The sequence below is a fragment of the Dromiciops gliroides genome, chromosome X, assembly GCF_019393635.1.
Source record: "Dromiciops gliroides isolate mDroGli1 chromosome X, mDroGli1.pri, whole genome shotgun sequence".
Lineage (NCBI taxonomy): Eukaryota > Metazoa > Chordata > Mammalia > Microbiotheria > Microbiotheriidae > Dromiciops > Dromiciops gliroides.
Window position 1 is genome coordinate 67,609,850 of NC_057867.1, and position 22,889 is coordinate 67,632,738.

The following is a 22,889-nucleotide window of genomic DNA, read 5'->3' on the forward strand; positions in this document are numbered from 1 at the left end:
ACAGAGGCCCATCATGGTGAGGTGGGAGTGCCTGGTCTTGCCCAAAGAAAAGGAGAGCTTTCTGTTCCTCTTTCACAGGCCACCACATCTTCCCATTTCTTTTCTGAAAAGCCAAGCAGTTATGCCCATGGCTGGGAGTGGGGTAGGGTAGGGTAGGGTAGGGTGGGGTGGGGTGGGTTCTGTGTGGTCAGAGGAGTAGATGGGAGACTAGGACTGGCTTCAGTTGAGCTCAGTTCAGCAAATCCATTTGAAGTACCTGCCAGGCACTGAGTTCTGGATAAGGTGTGCGAGGTCTAGCCTAGAGGAAGACCTGGGCCTTGCCCTCAAGGTGCTTAGGAGGGGGTGGACCATGAAACATGGACATAGCAAAAAATGAGTAGCACATGAGTATGAAAGTGGCATAGAAAGTTCAAGAATACTGAGAGAGCCCACGGGAAGGAGGGATGGCCTCTGGCTGGGGTTCTAGTTTTGATTCTGCTCCTGATACCACTGAGATTCTTTGTGTCTTCCTGGGTGACAGAACCTCACTCACATACATATTGGTGCTTCTATGCCCATAGGAGAAGTCTAGAGAAGATCCCATCTCCAACACATCCCTCCCCCCAGTATCCATCCTTCTCTAAGACAGAGGCCTCCATGGGGCAGCTAGGTGGTGCAGTGGATAGAGCACCGGCCCTGGAGTCAGGAGTACCTGAGTTCAAATCCGGCCTCAGACACTTAACACTTACTAGCTGTGTGACCCTGGGCAAGTCATTTAACCTCAATTACCTCACTAAAAAAAAATAAAAAATATATATAAAAAAAAGACAGAGGCCTCCTAGTATAACCCTTTTACCACAAACTCATTTCTCTAGAGCTCTAGTGAGGCACGGCACAGTCGGTGTTCCTGCAAATCCATAGCCTTCATGATTTGTAAACTTTGAGCTGAATTTCCCTGAACTGCCATTTAGTAAAGCGTTTATTAAGCACAGCCATGTGGTAGACCCCAAACTAGATCTGGACATAACAAAACTAAAATGAAAAGTCCCTGCCTTCACGAAACTTCCATTCTCCTGGGAAGAACATGTTATAGTAAACAGAAAATATATTCCAAGTAAAAACAAATAATTTAGGAAAGGGAGATGGAAGAATGACTACAACTGGGGTGGAAAACATAGGAAAGGCCTCATATAGGAGGGAACATGAGCTGAGTCTTGAATGGAGCCAAGGATTCTCAGAGGTACAGGTGAGGAAGAAGTATATGCTAGGCATGGGGGCACAGCCTGTGCAAAGGCACAGGGGCAGGAGATGGAATGTCACATTTATGGGGAACAGTTTAGCTGGAATGGAATGTGTATGAGGTAGGCTAAGAGTAGGTTGGAGCCACACTGTGAAGGGCTTTAAATGACAAACAAGTTTGTATTTTATCCTCTAGACTTCACTCTTAGGTCCTTCTTAGTTTCAGACCCCCCCAAAAATGGAATGGAAAGAGCCCTGAAATGTGCAGTCAGAAAATCTGGGTTCACATCCCAGTTGCATTCCTTGTTAGTTGTGTGACTGTGAGAAAGTTGCTTGCCTTCTCAGGACCTTGGTTTCTTCTGTAAAAGGAGAGCATTGGACTGAGAGATCTCCCCGAGGCAATAGATACTTAGTCACTGGGTGACCTTGGTTCACATCTCAGTTTCCCCACCTAAAAATGAAGAGGTTGGACCAGTTGGTCTCTAAGGTGCTGTCCAACTCCCCAAAGTGACTCAGATTCTATGTGGGGGAGAAGAGAGCCTCTTGGAGGATACTGCTTTGGTGTTTTCTACTGAAGCACAGTTCTGACCTCGTGAAACCAAGAAAAAATAAGGCTTGATGACATCACCTATCTAGGACACCTACCTTCAGCTCGTTTTTGTGGTGAGACGCCACGCATGTTTAACTTCCTCTTCAAACAGCTCACTGTGCATTTTATCACCAAGGTCCTGTGCCACCCAGCCCCTGCTGCTGCTCCTCAGGCTTTATGCCGTGTCACCGAGCTGCTAGTCCAGGGTGAGCCTTAGGGTAAGTGTCACCATGTGGGGTTGAGCCAGGACCTGACTTCACCCAAGACCCAAGCAAGCCATAGAGGCTGGCCAAGGGAGGAGGAGGGGCCTTGGCAAGCTTGGGGGGGGACCTGAAAGCTTTCTGGAGGGTTCCACTCTCAGAAGAGTGTGAACTCTTCCAGCAGAGTGAGGGAACAGCCCCAGCAGCTGCTGAAGAGCACCAAGACAGAGGAGCTGGCCTGGCCCAGGAGGCCCAAGTAGCAGGTAGCCTCCCCCCGCCCCTTGGCTTCAGGGGCACTCAGGGAGCCATATGGGGCTCAGCTCTGGGCACTCCCTGGGGAGTGGACCTCCCAGCATAGACTTTCTGACTGGAAAGGACAGAGGACAGTAGATTCAACCCTCCCATTGGACAGATGTCGGGCCCCAAAAAGGGGAAGTGATTTGATTTTCCCACCTCTCAGAAGACAAGGAGAGAGGCTCTGTTTCTACATTTTGGGGGTTATTGGCTCAGAAAGAATCTATGTATTTCAGAAAAGTCCTTGTGCCAAACCATTGAGAAACAAGGACTGGTTAGCTAGAGATCTGGAGAAATGAAATCTGGCATGTTGTAGGTTTCGGCTGTGTGGGAGTCTATCAAGCTCTATCATTGGAAGGGGGGTGTGGTGGGAGGAGTGCCTTAGTTGTTCCAAAAGTTCCAAAAACTCCAATCTCTTGGAGTTGTCTCCTGCCCCCACCCCAGGATGGGGAGCTGGCTCTGCTGCTCTTGATCCTAAAGACCTGGCTTTGTACATAGGGGCCCTTTCTCTTTGCAGCTCGAGATGGAGCCCAGACTCCCAGCTCCTCCAGAGTCAGCTCTGACATTTCTCAGGGTTCTCTAGCTACCTTTGTTCTTACCAGTGAGCTCCAAATCCTTGAATGGTAGCACTTCTCTGGGCCTTAGCCAGGAGCTTTACAGGGTGAGTCAAAGAGAGGTTACCCCTGAAGGTGGGCTGTGCCCAGCCTGGCAGAGCAGTGACCAGTTGGGAGAGAACAAGAACAGGTTTTGAAGTGTTTCCTCTGGGAGTAGCTATCTGGCCATGGGAATTTAGAAGGCACGAGTTACATTTATTTTTCATTGTCCAGACCCCTGCCAGGCATCATCTATACATCTGTTACCTGGCTTTTTCAACTTTTCAGAACATGGAACCTGGCGCGATTGTGAGTGATAGAAAGGGAAGCCGGCATCTTGGGGCAGGGGATGACAGGAGATGTTGCTAGAGACGGAGCAAGCATTCATGTTGACAGCCTTTGCAACAGGAAAGATTTCCAGTCCAGACAAGTGGAGCACGGCCCCACCTTTCTGGGCCCCAGGGAGTTCCCTTTTGGGCTCACCTGGGAACATTGCCCAATTCAAGTAGTGTGGATGGCTTGAATGTCAAGCTACATGGCTTCCAGGTAGAAGAAGGCATTCGAGGGGAAGTTTCTTCCAGGATTTTTCTGGCTACCTTTGAGGGATCACAACCACGGCTCTTGGCCCAAGGGATGCTCAGCTGGAATTTCACCCAATGGCACAGAATAAAATGTTTCCCAGGGGGCAAGGTGGAAACCTGGGATGTAGAATTCTAGAACTGGAGGGCCCAAGAGATCCATCTGCACCGGGGGTTGTTCACCTTTTTTGTGCCTTGGACTGCTCTGGTAGGTCAGTGAAGCCTAGCGATCCCTTCTCCAAATCATCTTAAATATGTAAGAGTACAAAAGAAACCTTATCTATCAAACTGTAGTTATCAAAATATTTTTAAAGCAAGCTTGCAGACTCCAGGTTAAGAACCCCTGATCTAATCCAATTTCATCTTATTTGTAAAATCCAGTTATTTTTCAGATGAGGAAACTGAGGGTCAGAAGGGGGGGGGGGAAGTGACTTGTCTACTGTCCTGCAGTGAATTAAAGGTGAAGAGTCCCACTTTTCTGCCTTGTGGCTCAGTATTCTTTCCATTATGCACATCGGTTGTTGTCTAGGAGAGATGTCAGTGTGCCTGATCTGGCCATTTGGGTGGGAAGATGTTTATTCACCCTTGCCTGCTGCCCTATGCTTCAGAATAATTGCATAGGATTGATGAGGAGACCTGAAGGATTGGCGTAGGAGAGAAAACAGTCTCTAGGGAACTTCATTTGAGGGGGCAAGAGAACTCCTTAGGAGGCAGCCATTTGCTTTTGTGCAGGTCACTTTCTCTCTGAGCTTTAGAGTTCCCTTCTGTTAAATGAGAGTGGGGATGGGGATCCCTTACTCCCAGGGCTATTTTCAAGGAAGTCTTGGTGAGTTTTAAAGCTAGGGAAATAGGAGTGATGATCAGGCCTAAGGTCTACAGAGACCTGGGTGGATTCTTTTTGTCCTACCACACCCCACCGTGAGAATGTCGGCTTCATGACCACAGGCAAAGATTTTGTAAGTAATTTCTCTTTTTTCAAATGAAAAAAAAAAAAAAAACAGCACAGCTATCAGCTACCCCAAAGGAAAGGAACCCAGAAGTTCTGAAATCAGGTTTGCAAGCTTGGGGGGTAGGGAGGGACTGAGGTACCTGCATTTTAGCTAAGAGATTTAACACCCCGCCCCCCAGTCTGGTTTTCTTGGACCCACCTCATTAAAAACAACTGTCACAGCTACTGAGCATGGGAATGACTTGAGGTAGGTCGTTTTGGACTCAAGCATAAGTGCTTTCCGGAAGCTTTTGAGCACCCATTGATTAAGAACTAAGGGAAAAGAATCAGCTGGGGTGGGAGAGAGCTAGGCCTGGGTCAGCGTCAGGTGGAGTCAGGTATTGCCTTGTGTGACCCTGGGTGGTGCGTGCATGGTTTACTTCCCTGCATCTTAATGTTTTTCTCTGTCAAATGAGGGGGTTACATGGAATAATTTCTATGGCTCCTGCTAGCTAGATGCAGAGAAAGTTCAAAGTTAAACTTGGACATGTTACTTCTTGGAAACAAAGGTGTGGGCAGGTAGTTAAAATCAATTATAAAACTAAAAAGGATCGATTTTTCTGTTAATTTATGACTCCCCCCCCCAAATGGTCCAGGCTTATGAGATTTGTCCAAATTAGCCTGTAATTGTGACCTCCTGCAGGGCTCATTTTGAAAAATGAAGGCTCCTGGGATACTAGATTTGGAGCTGGAAAGAACGTGAGGCCCTCTAGTACAATGCAAAAATGAGAAAACTGAGGCCCGAGGAGGGAAAGGGATTCAGCCAAGGTCACCGAGGCAAGAAGTGGGAGAGCCAGGAATCCCAGCCAGGTCCTCTGGCTCCAAAGTCATTCCCCTTGGGTTAGTCATTTCACTTTCCTCCCTCTACAGTGAGGAAGTTGAGCTCAATGGTTTCAGAGGTCTTTCCATTTATTATTTCAGTCATAGCAGAGAAGCAGAGAATTTTGAGCCAGAGGCAACCTCGGTTGGCATCTAGTCCAACCTCGTTGTTTTACAAGTGAGGAAACTGGGGCCCAGTGAGGAACTCAGGAAGGGCTTCAAGCCCAGCTTATTGGATGCCATACTTAGGGCTCTTTGATGGCCACATTCAGGCCGCCTCTGCTTCAGACAGAGGGCTCATTCCTGGCCCACAGGAATAATGCAGGCCTTCTTCAGGGATCTGGATTCATGTGCATAGGCAGCTGGGCACCAGAGCCACTTGCAGGACTTCACTGGCCAAACATGAGTGGCAAATTGGACTCTTGGCTCTGTCACTTACTATTTGCCCACAGGCAAGTCATACCCATACCCTAAGGGTCCTTTTCCTTAGTTTAGAAAATGGGGATGAGAACACCCTTCTTCCTTGTGAAGAAAATGGGAGAGAAATGGGAGAGATTTTCCTGCTGGGACAGTTCTCCACAAACTGAAGAGGCTGGGAAATGCTGTCACTTCCACAGAAAAGGAAGAGGAGGGGGCAGCAGGGAGGCACAGTTCTTTGGGCCACTTGCTTCTTTCCTGTTACAAAAGATAGTATACAAAAGTAAGCCCATCCTCTCTGCCTCACTGACTGGTCAATGATTTAATTTTTTGAGGGGCATTGGCATTGAAAAAGAGTATGCACTGGACAGGGTAACACTTAATCCAAAGGAATGAAACTCTTATGGTGAAATTTCAAGCATCAGCAAGGGAGCAGCACGTTATAGTGCCACATAGGGACCAACATGAACTTAGTTGTCAGTGAGGGCATCTATCCTGGACCCAATATCAAGAACCTAGAGGAAATCAAGGGGGAACTCTCATGAGTGGGTGCTAACTAACCCTTCAGAGGCACACCAGGCAGAGCATTAGACTAAGAGTAAGAAAACAGGAGTGATGATGTCCACACTGATCTTCCCTAGGCCTCAGGATTCCCATCTGTAAAATGAGGATTTGGACTCCATGCTCTTTAAGGCCCCTTCCTGCTCTGAATCCACCCCATCTTACCACCAAGTCTCCCCACAGTCTCTGCCAGTCTTGGCACAGCTCTGACCCCTGGTGGCCAGTTGTTTCCAAAGCCTGCCTGCAGTTCAAGCTGTCAGAAAGGGATGATCCCTTAACTGTGAACTCCTAGAACTTTGAAGGTGAAATGGATCGTACTCTTAAGCCTAGAAGAGTGTCTTTATTTATGAGGACATGTCTGGTCCAAGAGCACTGCTCTGAGGTCTCAGGAGCTAGGTAAAAAATCGCCCTCAGAGAGCTCTGGTGAGGCAGTCATATAACTGCCTTGGGCTTAGTTTTCTCCTGTGGAAAAGGAGGGGGTTGGGTTAGATGGCTTCTAAAGGTCCTTTTTGCACTCTAGTTCTGTGTTCATTTCTCCAATATTTCTTATTTACGAAGCACTTCTCTCTTAGCACCCTGGCAAGTAGGTAGTGCAGGGATCACCACCTTCATAGAACAGAAGAGGAAACTGAGGTTCAGATGGGACCAGGTGTCTTTCTTCTGGTCATGCCGCAGAATCAGAGCTGGAGCCCCTGTCTTCTTGGTGAGAGCATTGGGAAGATTTCATCAATCAAGTGTGACTTAGGCTTAGGGTCCATTCTTCCACTCTGCTTTTCCAAGGCCAGGCGACCTTTCCTTGTAAAGTCCATATTTGGAAAAAGACAATAGTGAATCCATCATAAAATCACCAAAGGGATTTGAGTTCTGGCAGACTCTAGGATTCAGCAACTCTCTCTTCTGGGCCTGAGAAATTTGCTTCCTAATTTCAATGCTGTGAATGTATGTGCACACACAGCTGAACATGCAGAGTATGGCTATGTCTGGCTCTTCTCCAGGAGGACAAAGCTACTAGCTAGTCAAACGGGTAGGCTTCTAGACCCAAGCTGCAGTAATTCCACCATTTCTGTACCAGTTCAATGTGTCCTCACACCAACCTTGTATAGCAGGTACTGCAGGTATCATTATTCCCATTTGACAAAGGAAGAAAGTGAGGATCCAAAAATGGAAATCTCTAGTTTGGGACCCCATGGTGAATAAGTATGTGAAAGTTATGATTCAAACTCAGGTATTTGAACTCCAAAACCCATGCTCTTCCCACTATACCTGGCATATCCCCATTATAGACTGAGTTGTCAGCCTTTTAGCTCCCATTCCAGAATTTGCTCGGCCTCTGCTTTCCTTAGATAAGCTGTAGTTGATTTTATAGACCGCAGGAGCTGATGACTGAATCCTCAAACTCCCACAGATCATGGAATCATGAGAGGCCACTTGGAGGGCAGCTATGGTGATCCTCTCATTTGTAAGATTTTGAGTTCCAAATTTTTCTCCCTTCTTTCCCTCCCCCTTCACCAAGAAGGCAAGCAATCTGACATAGGTTATATATATACAATCACATTAAACATATTTCTGCATTAGTCGTGTTGTAGAAGAAGAATCAGAAGAAAGGGGAAAAACCTCAAGAAAAAAACAAAAAAACCCAAAAAAAGTAAAAATAGTATGGTTCAATCTGCATTTGGATTCCACATTTCTTTTTTCTGGATGTGGCAAGAATTTTCCATCATGAGTCTTTTGGAATTGTTTTAGATCATTGTATTTCAGAGAAGAGCTAAGTTTCACATCTGACCATCACACAGTGTTCAATATTCTTGAAGTGCTCTTTTGAGAAATCCATAAATAGGAGCTCAGAAAGGGGCTGGTGAATTTACTTACTTTTTACTAACAGCTAGTAAGTAGCAAACCCAGGATTCATACAGAGGTTGGAACATGAAACTTTAAAGACCTCAGGTATTCACACCTTGCTGGCCCAGGCTCCTTTTTCTTCCTAGCATTAGAAAGAGGTCCCTTGCTTTGGTCTGAGACTACAAATTCAAAAAAGGTTTTCTAGGATCAAATATCAACTGGCCTGCTTACAACCTTGGAAAAGTTGCTTCACATCTCTGGGCCTCAGTTTCCTCCTCCAAAAGTATCCCTTCTGGCTCTATCAGAGGATAGATAGCTAGGTAGTGCTGCAGTGGATATGGCACCAGATCTGGAGTCAGGAATACCTGAGTTCAAATTTGGCCTCTGACACTCACTAGTTCTGTGACCCTGGGCAAGTCACTTTACCCTTTTTTCCTCATCTGTGAAATTAACTGGAGAAGGGAATGGAATACCCCTCTGGTATCTTTGCCAAAGAAAACCCCAAATGGGATCATGAAGAGTCGGAGGACACAACTGAAACGACTGAATGACAACAGCTCTATCACTCTATTTCCCTATGTACTCACTTGAGTTTCTTTTAATTAAGCATTAGTTATAATGAATTATTAGTAATAGTAGTGATCATGTAATAACACACTTTCCTAGTGCTTTGCACTTTACAAATTCAGGGAAAATAAGGAAAATAGTACAGGTATTAATTAACCTCGTTTGATAGAGAAGCAAGCTAGAAGGGAGGCCTCCCTTAGCCTGTACAGAAATGGCATTGGGGGGGGGGTGAAGAAAAAGAGGGGGAGAGGAAGGATTTCCTGAGTGCTCTTTTATTCCCAGCGTTGGGTGTTGGGGCTATAGAAGAAGGCCAAGACATAGGCATTATTCTCTCGCTAATTTCACAGGCTAGTTGGGGAAAGAGACATACAGAGGAAACCCTTAGAGAACAATGGTGTGTTGGGCCCCATGGCCTTGACTCCAAGTCTGGCTCAGCTCAGCAAAGGGGGAGAACCCAGTGGAGGGGAAGGGGGAATGACCGGAGTCATCAAGAGGAGGAAGACTCCACGTAGGAGGGCCTCCTGTGTGGGGCATTAGGCTGGCTGCTAGAATGGGGGGATGCTCCAGAGAGTCATGAGGTTGGGGAGGTAGCACTGCCACAAGCAAGCAGCCATTCACTAAGTAGACAAAAGGATAACAGAAAGATAGTTTGAAGAATTTTTGTAAGAGAATGGAAGCAATGCAATTCATTCAACTAACATTGACTTAAAGCCAGATGGGAGCAAGGCTGTGGTCTCAGAGGTGGGGATACATAGGAGACAGACAGACACGGAGGCTACTCTCAAGCTGGACATGGGGGGTCAGAGTAAGAAAAGTGGTCGCTAGATCTCCACATGGGGAGGGCTTCTTAAAGGAGGTGTCTCCTAAGCTCGACCTGGAAGGAAGGGAGAGACTTCAGGAGATGGAATTGGGAGGGCTGGAAGGATCAGAGAATTGTGATGGTTGTCATAGACTTAGAGGGAAAGGACCTTAAAGACCATCTAGTCTGATTTTATGGAGGAGGAAGCAGGCCCAGCATGCTTCAGGCTTGTTGTTGTTCAGTTGTTTTCCAGTCATGTCTGACTCTCCATGACCTCATTTGGGGTGTTCTTGGCAAAGATTCTGGAGTGTTTTGCCATTTATTTCTCCAGCTCATTTTACAGAGAACAAAACTGAGGCAAACGGGATGGAATGACTTGTCCAGGGTCATACAGCTAGTGTCTGAGGCTGTATTTGAGCTCAGAAAGAGGAGTTTTCCTGACTCCAGGCCCTGTACTCTATCAACTACAGCACCACCTAGCTGCTCTAAGAGGAAGTAAGTGGCAGAGGTATGATTTTAAAGCCACATCCTTTGACTCCAGACCCTGTAGACTTGCCACTGTACCATGCTGCCTCCTAATGGGTCATAGTTGTCCTGTACACCTCTCTAACTTAGCCCTTCTCTAGAAAGGACAGGTTGAAAATAGAGTTTCGATCAGAGATTCACATTAAGGGGAGTGATATGAGATCAGCCTGAAAACAGAGAAGGGAGTCAGCTTGTCGATGGTCTTGAGAAGTTTCTACTCTATTCGAATAAAAATAGAGAGCACTGAAGGGTTTGGAGGAAGAAGGCTCAGGCAGATGTGTTAGAGGTAAGAGAAAGTAGACCCTGGAGGCCACTTAGGAGGCTGGCTATTCTGATAGTCCAGGCACTGATCCTTGGTGGTAGCAGAGGACAAGGGAGATAATCCACCAGCCTGGGTGAGTGGTTGAAAGTAAGGCGTGAGGGAGAGAGAAGAGCCAAAGAGGAGGACACTGGTGTGCTGCCTGGGGAGGTCAGAGAAGGCTGGGAGAACTGTCTCTAAAAGACAGGCAGGATTTAGATAAGTGTAATAACTGTCATCATGGGAGTTGGCTTAGGGCCTTGTGGTTAGATGAGGGTTTTGCAGATCTCCAGAAGGGACTGGACATTTCTGGGATGTGAATGTGAATCAGTAAAAAGTTAGTCTGTTTGTGGTTTGGAGAGCAATTCAGTCAGAACAGGTGCTTCGTGGCTCATCAGACCATCAAAACTTATCTGTAGCCAAAAACACCTCCTGGGCCCAAGCCTCAAAAAGAGACAGTTGCCAGTTGAGCCTGGCTGCTGATTAAGTGTGGATAACTTCCTCTCTCTGCCATTGCAGGGATGCTGAAGAGCCAGCTGATTGGTGTTTTCGAAGGCCAAAGGTAGAGTATGGTCCAAATGCTGTACTTTGAGTCAATGCAGCCTAGGTTTGACCCTGTGTCAAGCACCCACGTGATCCAGGGGTGTGCTGGAGACAGCTCTAACCTAGCAAAAGCTGATTATTAAATTTTGAGTATGAGCACTTATACCTCAAAAATTGTTTCATTGATTAACTGTAGACTTAAAGTTGGAAAAATGTTGATGATGTAGATTCAACTTTAAAGTGTGTTCCACATGTATATACACATATATTTCTCCTCCCTCCCCCTCCTCCAGCTACTTACCAGAACATCCCTGCATGTGACTATAGCAAGTTTCTTAAATCTCTGAGCCTCGGTTACCATATTTGTAAAATGGTGAAGGTAATGATAATGTTTACATTCCCTACCTCTCAGGATTGTTGCTTGCAAACTTTAAGGTACTAGAGAAGGGGGCAGGTAGGTGGTGGAGTGGATTCAGGAGGATCTGAGTTTAAATCCGGCCTCAGACACTTGACACCACCTGTGTGACCCTGGACAAGTCATTTAACCCTCATTGCCCTGCAAAAAAAAGTACTAGAGAAGTAAACATGAATTATAATAATTGTTTCAGTCCTTTTCCTGGGAAAGAAGAGACAGAAACTGAACCACTGTCCTCAGTGCTGATCCTGAGCCTGGAGTCTGCAAACAAGAGGCGTCAAAGCCATCATTTTATCAAATCACAGAAAATCAGAGCTGGAAGAGACCTCAGAGATCCTGTACTTCATGCTTTTCATTTTACATAGGTGCACTCTGTGACCCAGAGAGGGAAAGGGATTTGACCAAGGTCACACGGCTAGTAAGTGTTAATGACAGGACTCAATCTCAGAGCTTTTGACTTTCAAAATCCTGTGATCTATCTACCTTTGCTTATTTCTTCAAAGTTAGAATGTAAGCTCATTTAGGTCAGGGACAGTTTTTTCCCTTTTGTCTTTATTCTACCTATCACAGTGCCATGGCACACAACAGGGGCTGTAATTGGAGGCATTCATTAAAGGTTCTGTTTGCAATCCCTGGGCTTGGTAGCTTCTAGCCACAGGATCAGGGACTGAAATGCAAGACTTGGAGGGCCGCCATTTTCATGGGTTATCATTTGTCTTGGCCCTAGTTGTTTCTATATGCTGACTGCTACTTCTGTTTAGCTCAGTGGGTTAGAACACAGCACTGATGGTGCTGAGGTCATGAGTTCAGACTTCATGTGAGCTGGTTAACCACAACAAATATCTGTTGAACACTCGATATCCAGTCAGCCTTGTTAGATTCTGTGGGAGCCCCAAATAAAAGCAAAGTCCAGCTCTTCAAGGAAGTCATAATCTAGTCAAGGAGATATTTGTCACAATACTAGTGTTTGTTTTTTTGTGGTGACCTAGATTTCATCAGTGTCGGGAGGGAACTCCCAGTATAGAAGCTCCCTCCCCTGATGCAGCTTGGCTCTAACTTCTAGTTCTAGAGAGCTTCCTGGGACACTGGGAGGTTAAGCAACTGGTCCTGGACCACCCAGCCAGAGTGTTACGGAGGGAACTTCCTGATTCCAAGAGAACCTTCTACTCACTACTTAACAATCATAGCTGTCATTTATAAAGGTCTTTAGTGACTTAAAAACACATGATGTTATTTCTTTTTTTGCGGGGCAATGAGGGTTAAGTGACTTGCCCAGGGTCACACAGCTAGTAAGTGTCAAGTGTCTGAGGCCAGATTTTAACTCAGGTTCTCCTGAATCCAGGGCCAGTGCTTTATCCATTGCACCACTTACCTGCCCCACCCATGATGTTATTTCATTAGCTCCTCAAAACAACCATGTATTCTCACTGAATGGCAATTATTATCTTTATTTTACCGTTTGGGAGTCTGAAATTCAAAGAAGTGACTTAGCAAGGTCCTAACAAGGGCCAGGACTGGGGTAGTAGACGTAACACTAGAAATGGAGTCAGAAGGCCTGGGTTCAGAGCTCAGCTCTGTCATTTTCTTTTATTCACTCAACAAATACTTGTTAAAAAACCTACTATCTACAATGTGCTGACCTTGTAACTAGTGGAGGGTCCAAAGAGCTGGATTCTACTAATGGTTCTATCACTAATTAGATATGAGACCTTAAGGACATAGGTACATAAATACATGTAGATTGGCTGAAAGGGAAGTCACTTTCCTTCTCTGTGTCCTGGTATTCTCCTATATAAATTGAAGGGCGTTATCTCTGGAGTTCGTTCCAGTTCAAGGGGTCTATAGTATCCTATCCTGTAATTCTAATATAAGATAAAAATATACTCCAGAGCACAGCCAGAACTAGAATAAAATATAATTGGGAGATATTTAACAAAATGAAATACAATAGAACATAGGTAACATTAATATGTGGTTTTCTAAGTCAATATCCCACCCACAGATTTCCTTAAGTATTGTTTAGTGTTTGTACTTGAAGTTGACACCACTGATAGAATGTACCTCAAGGCAGCTTGTCTTCAATGCCTAATGAGTGAAGAGTTCTGTGGACTAGAGAAACCTGGGAAGGCTTCATGGAGGAAGCAGGGTTTATGCTGGATCACTTCCCTTGGGCAGCTCTTCTGACAGTGGATGAGATTCTGCTTCTTCTTGGACAAAGTGGTAGCCTTGAGCATTGTTGATGGCTAGGAAACCATTTGGTTGCTGACTGGACAATGCAGGCTTCTAACCCCTGTCCAGGCCCCTGATCAACCAAAACAAGTAGTTTAAGATACCTTTGGAAACAGATCCTAAGAACTTCTGGAAACGTAGCTAATAGTGTTGATGGCACTTGTAGGCCTTGGATGTGATGATTTCTTCCTGTAGGAAATGTCTAGTCCCATGTAATTTCTGATCTGATAATGTTTCTGTTTTTCTGTCCTCTCCCAGCCTGATACTTCTTAGCTGGAGAGGGAGAGTGAGGAGGCTCCTACATAGTTTTCTTAGGCTATTGGGCTATATGCCAAGAGCCCAGGGCTGCTGGGAAAGAAATGATTTCTGCAAAGGTGATTGTTGATGTGGCAAAGGGACTGGCTGTCAGCTTTGCAATTAAAGTGGTAAAACCTACTGTCAGCCAAATGGTGTCCTCCCTTCAGAGGGCACCTAGTCTGACCCATATATGAACGGGAATTTTAACCGATCAACAAGCAGTTACTAAGTGTTTGCTGTGTGCCAGACAGTGTTCCAAGCTTTGGGGTGATGAATACAAATGTCCATGAGAAGTAGTCATTTATTCTTTTTTTTACATTAAAAAAAAATTTTTTTTTTAGTGAGGCAATTGGGGTTAAGTGACTTGCCCAGGGTCACACAGCTAGTAAGTGTTAAGTGTCTGAGGCCGGATTTGAACTCAGGTACTCCTGACTCCAGGGCCGGTGCTCTATCTACTGTACCACCTAGCTGCCCCGGTCATTTATTCTTTATTTGAACATCTCTTTTTTGGGGGGAACGGGGCCCACTTCCATTAGAGGCAGCCCAATCCCCTTTGGAACAGCTCAGATTATTATGCCTCCTGTTGTTGTTCAGTTGTTTCAGTTGTGTCTGACTCTTCCTGACTCCATTTGGGGTTTTCTTGGCAAAGATATTGGAGTGGTTTGCCATTTCCTTCTTTGGATCATTTTACAGAAGAGTAAACTGAGGCAAACAGGGTAGAATGACTTGTTCAGAGTCCCACAGCTAGTAAATGTCTGAGGCCAGATTTGAACTCAGGAAGATGAATCTTCCTGACCCTAGGTCTGGTGCTCTATCCACTGCAGCGCCACTTAGCTGCTTGGGATTATCACAGAAATACTCAAACTAGCAAACCAGCCTAAGGTAACCTTGAACCTTCTCAGAATCCATCTTTCTGCCCCACCCAACATGCATATTTCCCTAGGGTTTCACATTTGGCAGGGACGCAAGGTTGAGTTTGGGGAATTTCTCCTTTCCCCATAGCTAGGGAAGAGATTTGGTGAAACAGCCATATAAATGTCAAAGTCTCCTGCCTATAAAAGTATGAAGGATGGGTGTTCACAGCAAAATAGGGCCAGAAATTGAATTCACCTTGAACAGAGACAGGATGGTATAATCATATGTAACTCCAAATCAGCTAAAAGACACATGGCTTGGGGTTACCTTGAGCAAGTCATTTTACTTCTGAGTCCCTATTTCCTCATCTGTAAAATGAAAGTTAGGTTAGATGTTCTCTAAGGTCATTTCCAGGTTAGGTCCTGTGCTTTTCTAGCACAAAAGAACTTTGCTGTTTATTTAACATAGAACAGGGAGAAATTGGCTTAAAGGTCACATGCCAACATATAAAATATCACTGAGGCAGGAATGGATAGTGAGATCTGCCAGATAATTTTGATGGGTCCATGATGGATGATGCTGCTTCAAGGGTTGGGTCAAATGAACCAGGCAGGGGATGGGTGTGAATGAGTAACTGGTTCACCACTTTCTTAGTCACCCACAGTCATTCCATTTCTTCTGAGTGCAGCTACTAGAGATAAGTAGAAGATATGAAGGGAAAGCCACCTTGGGAGGTGTCAGCTCTGTATAGCTTTGGGTAGATGCAGCTTCTTTTCCATCATATAGCTCTGAATTCCTAGATTGAGGCTGGTGGGGAGATGTTAAAGTGACTCCCTTCAACTGTGGCTATACATGGCTTCCCAAGTACCTGTGATCCTCTTGATCTGGCTCCTGGTATATAGGGCCTGGTTACTAGGATCCAAGTGAACAAAATGGTGTCTTTCAACTCTTATCACAGGTGATGGACCAGATGGGAAATACTAATCATCTGGAAAGAATGGGTAGCTCCCCTACCATGCTTATACTCCTCTCTTATCCCACTTTTTTTGTCTTTGTTTTTGTTTTTGTGGGGCAATGAGGGTTAAGTGACTTGTCCAGGGTCACACAGCTGGTAAGTTTCAGGTGTCTGAAGCCAGATTTGAACTCAGGTACTCCTGAATCCAGTGCTGGTGCTTTATCTACTGTGCCACCTAGCTGCCCCCCTCTCTTTTCCCTTTTAAAAATGATTTTGATTTTGTTAAATATTTCCCAATGTAATGATTGTAGTGACACCACCTGCTGGAGAGTTACTGTAGGAAAGCTCTGCCATGAGGAGAAGGCATCTGAGGGCAAGCCATACGGCTTTTCTTTGGCATCAGGAAGTGATGTTTGCTCGTGGGTACTGTCTATCAAAGCTACCAGCCAATTAGCTTGGAGCTGTGTGTGCTTGTGGACTGGATGTTCCCAGTTTTGTAGGAGGCTTGTGGGAGGAAGAAGGGGCAAGGCTGGCTCTCTCGCTCTCTTTTTCATCAGGACCCTCGTGGAGAGTGGAGCAGAAATGCGGGCTTCCTGAGATAGATAGCTGAATCTAGGTCTCTTTCTCTTTCTTCACCAAATTCTTATTCTCCTTAATAAATGCTTAAAAGTCTAACTATTGCTAAAGCTTATAATTTATTGGCAACCACTCATCAGATATTTTAGACAGACTAGCTAGAATTTTAGCCCCTTACATCAATTACATTTTTAAATGTTAACATTCTTTTTTTGCGGGGCAATGAGGGTTAAGTGACTTGCCCAGGGTCACACAGGTAGTAAGTGTCAAGTGTCTGAGGCCAAATTTGAACTCAGGTCCTCCTGAATCCAGGGCTGGTGCTTTATCTACTGTACCACCTAGCTGCCCCTTAACATTTGTTTTTAAAAATCTTGAGTTCCAAATTCTGTCTCCCTTCCTTCCCCTACCCTTTGAGAAGGCAAGCAATATGATATAAATTATACACATGAAGTCATGCAAAATGTATTTCCATATTAGTCATGTTGCAAAAGAAAACACATGCACAAACAAGACAAATTTAAAAAGTGAAAAAATTATGCTTCACTCAGCACTCAGAATTCATCAGTTCTCTTTTTGTCCTGTTAGTCAATTTAATAAGTGTGAGGTTGTACCTTAGAGTTGTTTTAATTTGCATTTCTCTAATTATTAGTTATTTAGAGCATTGTTCCCATCAGTTGGGGAATGGCTAAACAAACTATGGTATATTATGGTGATGGAATATTATTGATATGACAAACAGGACGGTTTCAGAAAGGCCTGGAAAAACTTACCTGAACTGATATATAGTGAAGTAAGCAGAACCAGGAGAACATTGTACATGGTGACAGCAATATTGTTTGATGAAGAACTGTGAATGACAACTATTCTCAGCAATACAGTGATCCAAGACAATCCCAAAGGACTAATGATAAGCATACTATCCACCTCCAAAGAACTGAGATTGATTGAACACAGACTGAAGCATGCTCTTTTCTCTTTCTTTCATTATTTTTCTTTTATTCAAGTTTTCTTATGCAAAATGACTAATATTGTAACGTTTTACATAATTTTACATGTATAACCTATTTCTGATTGCTTACTGCCTCAGGAAGAGGGGAGGGAGAGGAGGAGGGATAGCATTTCGTACTCAAAACTTTAAATAAGAAGCTTATTATTATTATTTAAGAGCATTTTTTTCATAATTGTAGACAGTTTGAATTTCTTCTGAAAACTGCCTGTTCGTATCCTTTGGACATTTATCAATTGGAAAATGGCTCTTAATTTTAGAAATTTGGCTCTCTTATCTTTTGATAGGAGTGCGTTTGTACTGCTTAATCTAGTGCTTTTTACTTAGGGACAGAATCTGAAATTCAGCAAGAAGTCATTTCACTTCTTTATTGGGAGAATCCGAAGCCCTCTCAGCCATTTAACAGAATCAGCTAAAGGGACATGAAGAAACTTTGGTATCAGCAAGCAGCTTTGGGTTATTGAAAACATTGCACCATTTCCCAAGAGCAATCAAGCCTGCTTTTCTCCTTGTTCATCGTCCATCCGCAGTATCTTTTCAACATGTATAAATGCACATAATTAAAGCTTAAAACTATACCAAGAATTTTGGGATTTGTGTGTGTATGTATAAGTATATATATGCATATGTATACGTATATGTGTATGTGTATGTGTACGTGTATATATGTGTTGTATAAACATATACATGTACACACACTTATAATTTATACACACACACACACATTGATGGACTAGCTCTCTGGGCTGCTCATCCAACTGCAGACCATAGCTTTCTGTTTGGACTCTACTCAGGACATCATCCATGATAGTGGCATGTGACCCTGTTTTATACCTCATTTGATATAATTAAATATCATTAAACAGTTATCTCTGTGGTTGAAGCTATCAAAGAATTTTGCTTGTTTGTTTGTTTGTTTTGGTGAGGCAATTGGGGTGAAGTGACTTGCCCAAGGTCACACAGCTAGTAAGGGTTAAGTGTCTGAGGCTGGCTTTGAACACAGGTCCTCCTGACTCCAGGGCCAGTGCTCTATCCACTGCGCCACCTAGCTGCCCCAAAGCTATCAAAGAATTTTATCTGATGTTAACATGTGTGTGGGAGACACCTTGTTAGAGGGATCCTTTAAGATTGTTTTATTCTACTGAATGAAATGGCTATTTTCTCCCCATAACTCATAAACAATAGCAGGAGTTTGTATTCTCTACACAATTTAGTCAGTTGCAGAATCGCAATGACGCAATCTGCTATGGAATATTATCTACTCTACCTGCTTATTGCCTTCTCATTTTTCTATCAAAACTGCCCTTGGTGTGTGCATAGACCATTCCCCTAAAGATTTTATACAGATGAGAATATAAATATATGGAATGGTAGTTTCTAATGTATCTTCAGTTCCCTTTTTGTAGTACTAATAACTCTTTGGGGTTTCTTCCATTTTTTGTTATCCTTCTCTCTCTAAGGCATTTTGAAAACTGATCCTGAGTGCCCTAAAATGTGTCACCTTCACCACAGATTTCTTCTGAATGTAGCTACTTTTCCCAGTTTTATCTTCTTACATGCTATTTTCATTTCCTCATATAGTAAAATGGGACTTACTAGGTCGATGAGGATAGATTCAATTAAATTTAATTCAACAAGAACTATAGAAATGCTGGCAAGTAATTCTAATTTCCATCTATTTGTTATCCTTCCATTTTCATTTAGAAATGTTATGGGGATGATATGCCTTAGTGGAGTCTTACACCAAACTTTCTGCAGGGCCATTTTCCCCCATACCACTTCACACTGTTTTGAGAGGTGATATAGCTTGTAATCTTTTACCAACTTCCTCTGTAATCTTTTTTTGGGGGGGAGGCAGAGCAATGAGGGTTAAATGATTTGCCCAGGGTTACACAGCTAGTAAATGTCAAGTGTCTGAGGCTGGATTTGAACTCAGGTCCTCCTGAATCCAGGGTCAGTGCTCTATCCACTGCACCACCTAGCTGCCCTCCCCACCCCCCACCCCCCCCCGTAATCTTTTTACAAATGAGTTTACAGACCAAACCAATGTTGTCCTTGGAAACCTTATGTTTATCAAGAAGATCAAATGTTTGCTGGATCCACTGCTTTCTAGCCTCTTCTGATCTCTTCATTGTGGTAATTGTTTCATGTTAGTTAAACCTTTTCTAAGAAATGCTGATAATCAAAGTAAATGTCTTTACTCATCAATTTCCCATTTTTCAGTCAAAACAGTAGCTTGGGTGTATTATATTTTTATAATATTATCTTCTCCTCTTTGGCCTTTCTTTTAGGTTAATGTTAATATAGACCTTTGCTCTAACCAGTCAGTGGTTTAATACAACCCAGGCACCTGATTCAGAAATAACTTCTACGTCAGAATTTTCTGTTTGAAAGATGTAGTTAATTTCATTTTTTCTGATATTGCTTAGTATTTCTTGTTCTTTTTCAAGCCTCTGTCTTTGAAAGAAAGTATTCATGGACTTTTGGCTTCTTTAATTTCCTAATCCTGAATTTATTTTCTAACCTATTTGTCACTGTCTTCCTCTATTCAGATATTCATGTTAAGGTTATTGAGTATCAAGATGTGTTGCTTTAATTTGGAGATTTTTGTCAAATCCCCCCCCAAATTATTTATTTCTTCATGCTATCCAAGAGATATTGGTGCACATACTACAACTAATTACATTTGAGGTGGACCTCTTGCTTGCATGTGAGGCAGCCAAGTCTGTCTACCAACTCCTTCATTCCCCTCTGTGAGTTCAGCCTATGGGCCATCTTTGCATTTAACTGCAATTTCCTTGCATCTTCTGGTTCCATCGAGAGTGAGAACAGAAATATTGTTGTGACTCAGGTCTTCTCACATTTAGAGACCCAACAGTGATTCATATTTATATATGGTTCAAAACCTATGTGATTCCTAGTACCCTTTGTCCCTTTTTCTACCACCTTGCCATTATCACTATGGAAGCAAGAAGGGGACACACAGGACTGAGATGCATTTTATATTTTTTCTCTGTTTCATGGCAGAGATAATTCATCACCAGGTGCCAGTCTGCTAATGATGAACCTCTGTGTACTTGGCTAAGCTGATCATCAGACAGTAGGTACCATCTATTTCTGACACCCTGTTCATGGCTTCTCCTACTTGGTAGAATCTGTCAGAGCTTCACTGGCATGGCCTCCAAGAACCCAGGGTCATCATCACACTACAATGAGGCACTGGAGGAGAGGTTTGTGGACATACCAGAGCTGCTCTATCCCAGCAAGTGATTATACCTTAGGTAGGTGCTGAGAACCAGAATTGGGGGTGGGATGATGCAAGGAATTCTGTCAGGGTCACTTACCTGATCTGCTGAACTTGGGAAGAGGATAGAATGACACAACTGTCTCAGAGAAAAAGTACTGTACCAGGAGTTAAGAGATCTGGTTCAAATCCCAGCTGTTGCACCAGCTGTCTGACCTTGGGTTGATCACATGATTGCTGTAAGGCCTTAGTTTTTGCATATGCAATGTGATTCTGTTCTAAGTTTCAAAACTAGAGTTGGGCTCAGTGTGTTGGTTAAAGACTTTCTTTTGTACTCCTCCACTCCCGTGTACTTGATTGCACCATTCCTTGTGTCCCTTCTTTGCTTGTTGAAATCCTATCTGCCACTTAAAGCCCAACTCAACAACATGAAGCCTTCCCTTATTCCCCTGGTAATTTGGATGTCACATAGCATTTTGCTTTGTACTGATAATGTTATATATATATATATATATATGTGTGTGTGTGTGTGTGTGTGTGTGTGTGTGTGTGTATATATATATATATATATACATATATATATATATATATATTATGGTTATCTGTATATGTGTCACATCTCCCTACTAAACTGCAAGCTCCATTAAGACAAGAGCCTTGTCCATCTCCTTCAGTGCCCAGAACAGGGATGTGCACACAGTAGGCACCTAAGCAGTTTTTCTTGAATGATTGTTAAATGAATGCCCTCACATATATTTCTTTGGTCTCTGCAGGAATCACACCCGGTCTCTTCTTAATGAACACACACCAATAGGCAAAATGGGTAGCAATGGCACAAGCAATACAATTGACAGCTGCAATGACACAAATGTACCATTTCAGTACTCTCTTTATGCTGTCACATATATTGTGGTCTTCATTCCAGGCCTTCTGGCCAATAGTGCAGCCCTATGGGTCTTGTGCCGCTTCATCAGCAAGAAGAACAAGGCCATCATCTTCATGATCAATCTATCTGTGGCTGACCTTGCCCATGTTCTCTCCCTGCCACTGCGGATCTATTACTACATCAACCATGAATGGCCCTTCCAAAAATTCCTGTGCCTTCTCTGTTTCTATCTGAAGTACCTCAACATGTATGCGAGTATCTGCTTCCTGACATGCATTAGTCTGCAGCGATGCTTCTTCCTCCTCAAGCCCTTCAAGGCCCGAAACTGGAAGCGCAGGTATGATATAGCCATCAGTGCCACCATCTGGGTTGTCGTGGGGACTGCCTGCTTACCCTTTCCCATCCTTAGAAATGCTGGCATGGCCAACAATGCCCACAACACCTGCTTTGCTGACCTGGGATACAAGCAGATGCCTTTAGCCACCTCAGTGACAACAATCACGTTGGCTGAGCTGGCCGGCTTCGTGGTTCCTGTTGTCATCATTGCCTGGTGCACCTGGAAGACAGTGATATCTTTACAGCATCCACGCGTGGCCTATGAAGGGGTTGCTGAGAAGCGGAAGGCTCTTCGGATGGTTTTCATGTGTGCTGGGGTCTTCTTCATCTGCTTCACACCCTACCATATAAACTTCATTTTTTATACCTTGGTGAAGGAAAAAGTTATCACTAGCTGCTCAATCGTTCAAAGCACACTCTATTTCCACCCTTTCTCCTTGTGCCTTGCGAGTCTGTGTTGTTGCTTAGATCCAATCCTTTATTACTTCACGACTTCTGAGTTTCGTGACCAACTCTCCCGCCATGGTAGTTCAGTGATCCGATCCCGGCTTATGAGCAGGGAGAGTGGCTCTTCGATGGTGAGCTAAGTAAGCCCATCCCCAAAGACTTGTTTTTCTCTCATATTCTTTGGATTGTCCCTAAACGCAGAGAAATAACCAGGACACTTAGTATGGGGGTAGTGGGCATAGAAAGGGGCAGAGATGGAATTTGTTTGTCTGGACTATTTTTGTTGTTCTGAAATTGAGGACTCTTATTTAAGAGAACAAAGTTAAAACCTGACATGTTTAGATGGAAGAGAAAAGTTGCCCTCTCATTGAAATTGTGGTAATTTCATCCAATGTGTATATTTCTTTTTAAAAAATTTTTTTTTCAATGTACATATTTCTTTTCTGTAGGAAAAAAAACACCTTCTTTTTATATAACATAGATGAAAAAAGCCAGTCTCTTAGTTGGGAGGATTACATAAACAAAGGGGAAAATCAATAGATAAAATTTGACCCCTAGTTCCTTTTCTTGAAGAAAATGTGGATTGGAGCTTACCTCATCTCATCTAGTTATCAGCACTGGTACAATTCAATAGATGAAGACCAAGCTCTTCACTTCATTTTGTCCATGAAGATACAGACCCAAACTGGATCAACATATGTGGGTATGCCTAGAGTGCGGTAGCCCATTCTGCCTGTGGTCTTTGCACTGGTCCTTATAGAGTAGACCTGGTACTTTGTCTCTTAGCTGAGTCAGACATACAGATGTTCTGATAA

At 43.7% G+C, this 22,889-nt stretch overlaps 1 protein-coding gene across 1 annotated transcript; it reads left to right on the top strand.

The window, feature by feature from the left end:
* The first annotated feature begins 1,944 nt into the window (after positions 1-1,944).
* LOC122734050 (putative P2Y purinoceptor 10) lies at positions 1,945-22,427 on the top strand. Its single transcript, XM_043974720.1, has 2 exons — positions 1,945-2,025; positions 21,179-22,427. Exon 2 carries the CDS (start codon positions 21,225-21,227, stop codon positions 22,212-22,214), a length of 990 nt encoding a protein of 329 aa, XP_043830655.1. The 5' UTR covers positions 1,945-2,025; positions 21,179-21,224; the 3' UTR covers positions 22,215-22,427.
* Positions 22,428-22,889: the final 462 nt, after the last annotated feature.

Bases quoted from the DNA above. Each gene is read 5' to 3' on its own strand.
- LOC122734050 (XM_043974720.1), top strand. From the start codon at position 21,225: ATGGGTAGCAATGGCACAAGCAATACAATTGACAGCTGCAATGACACA.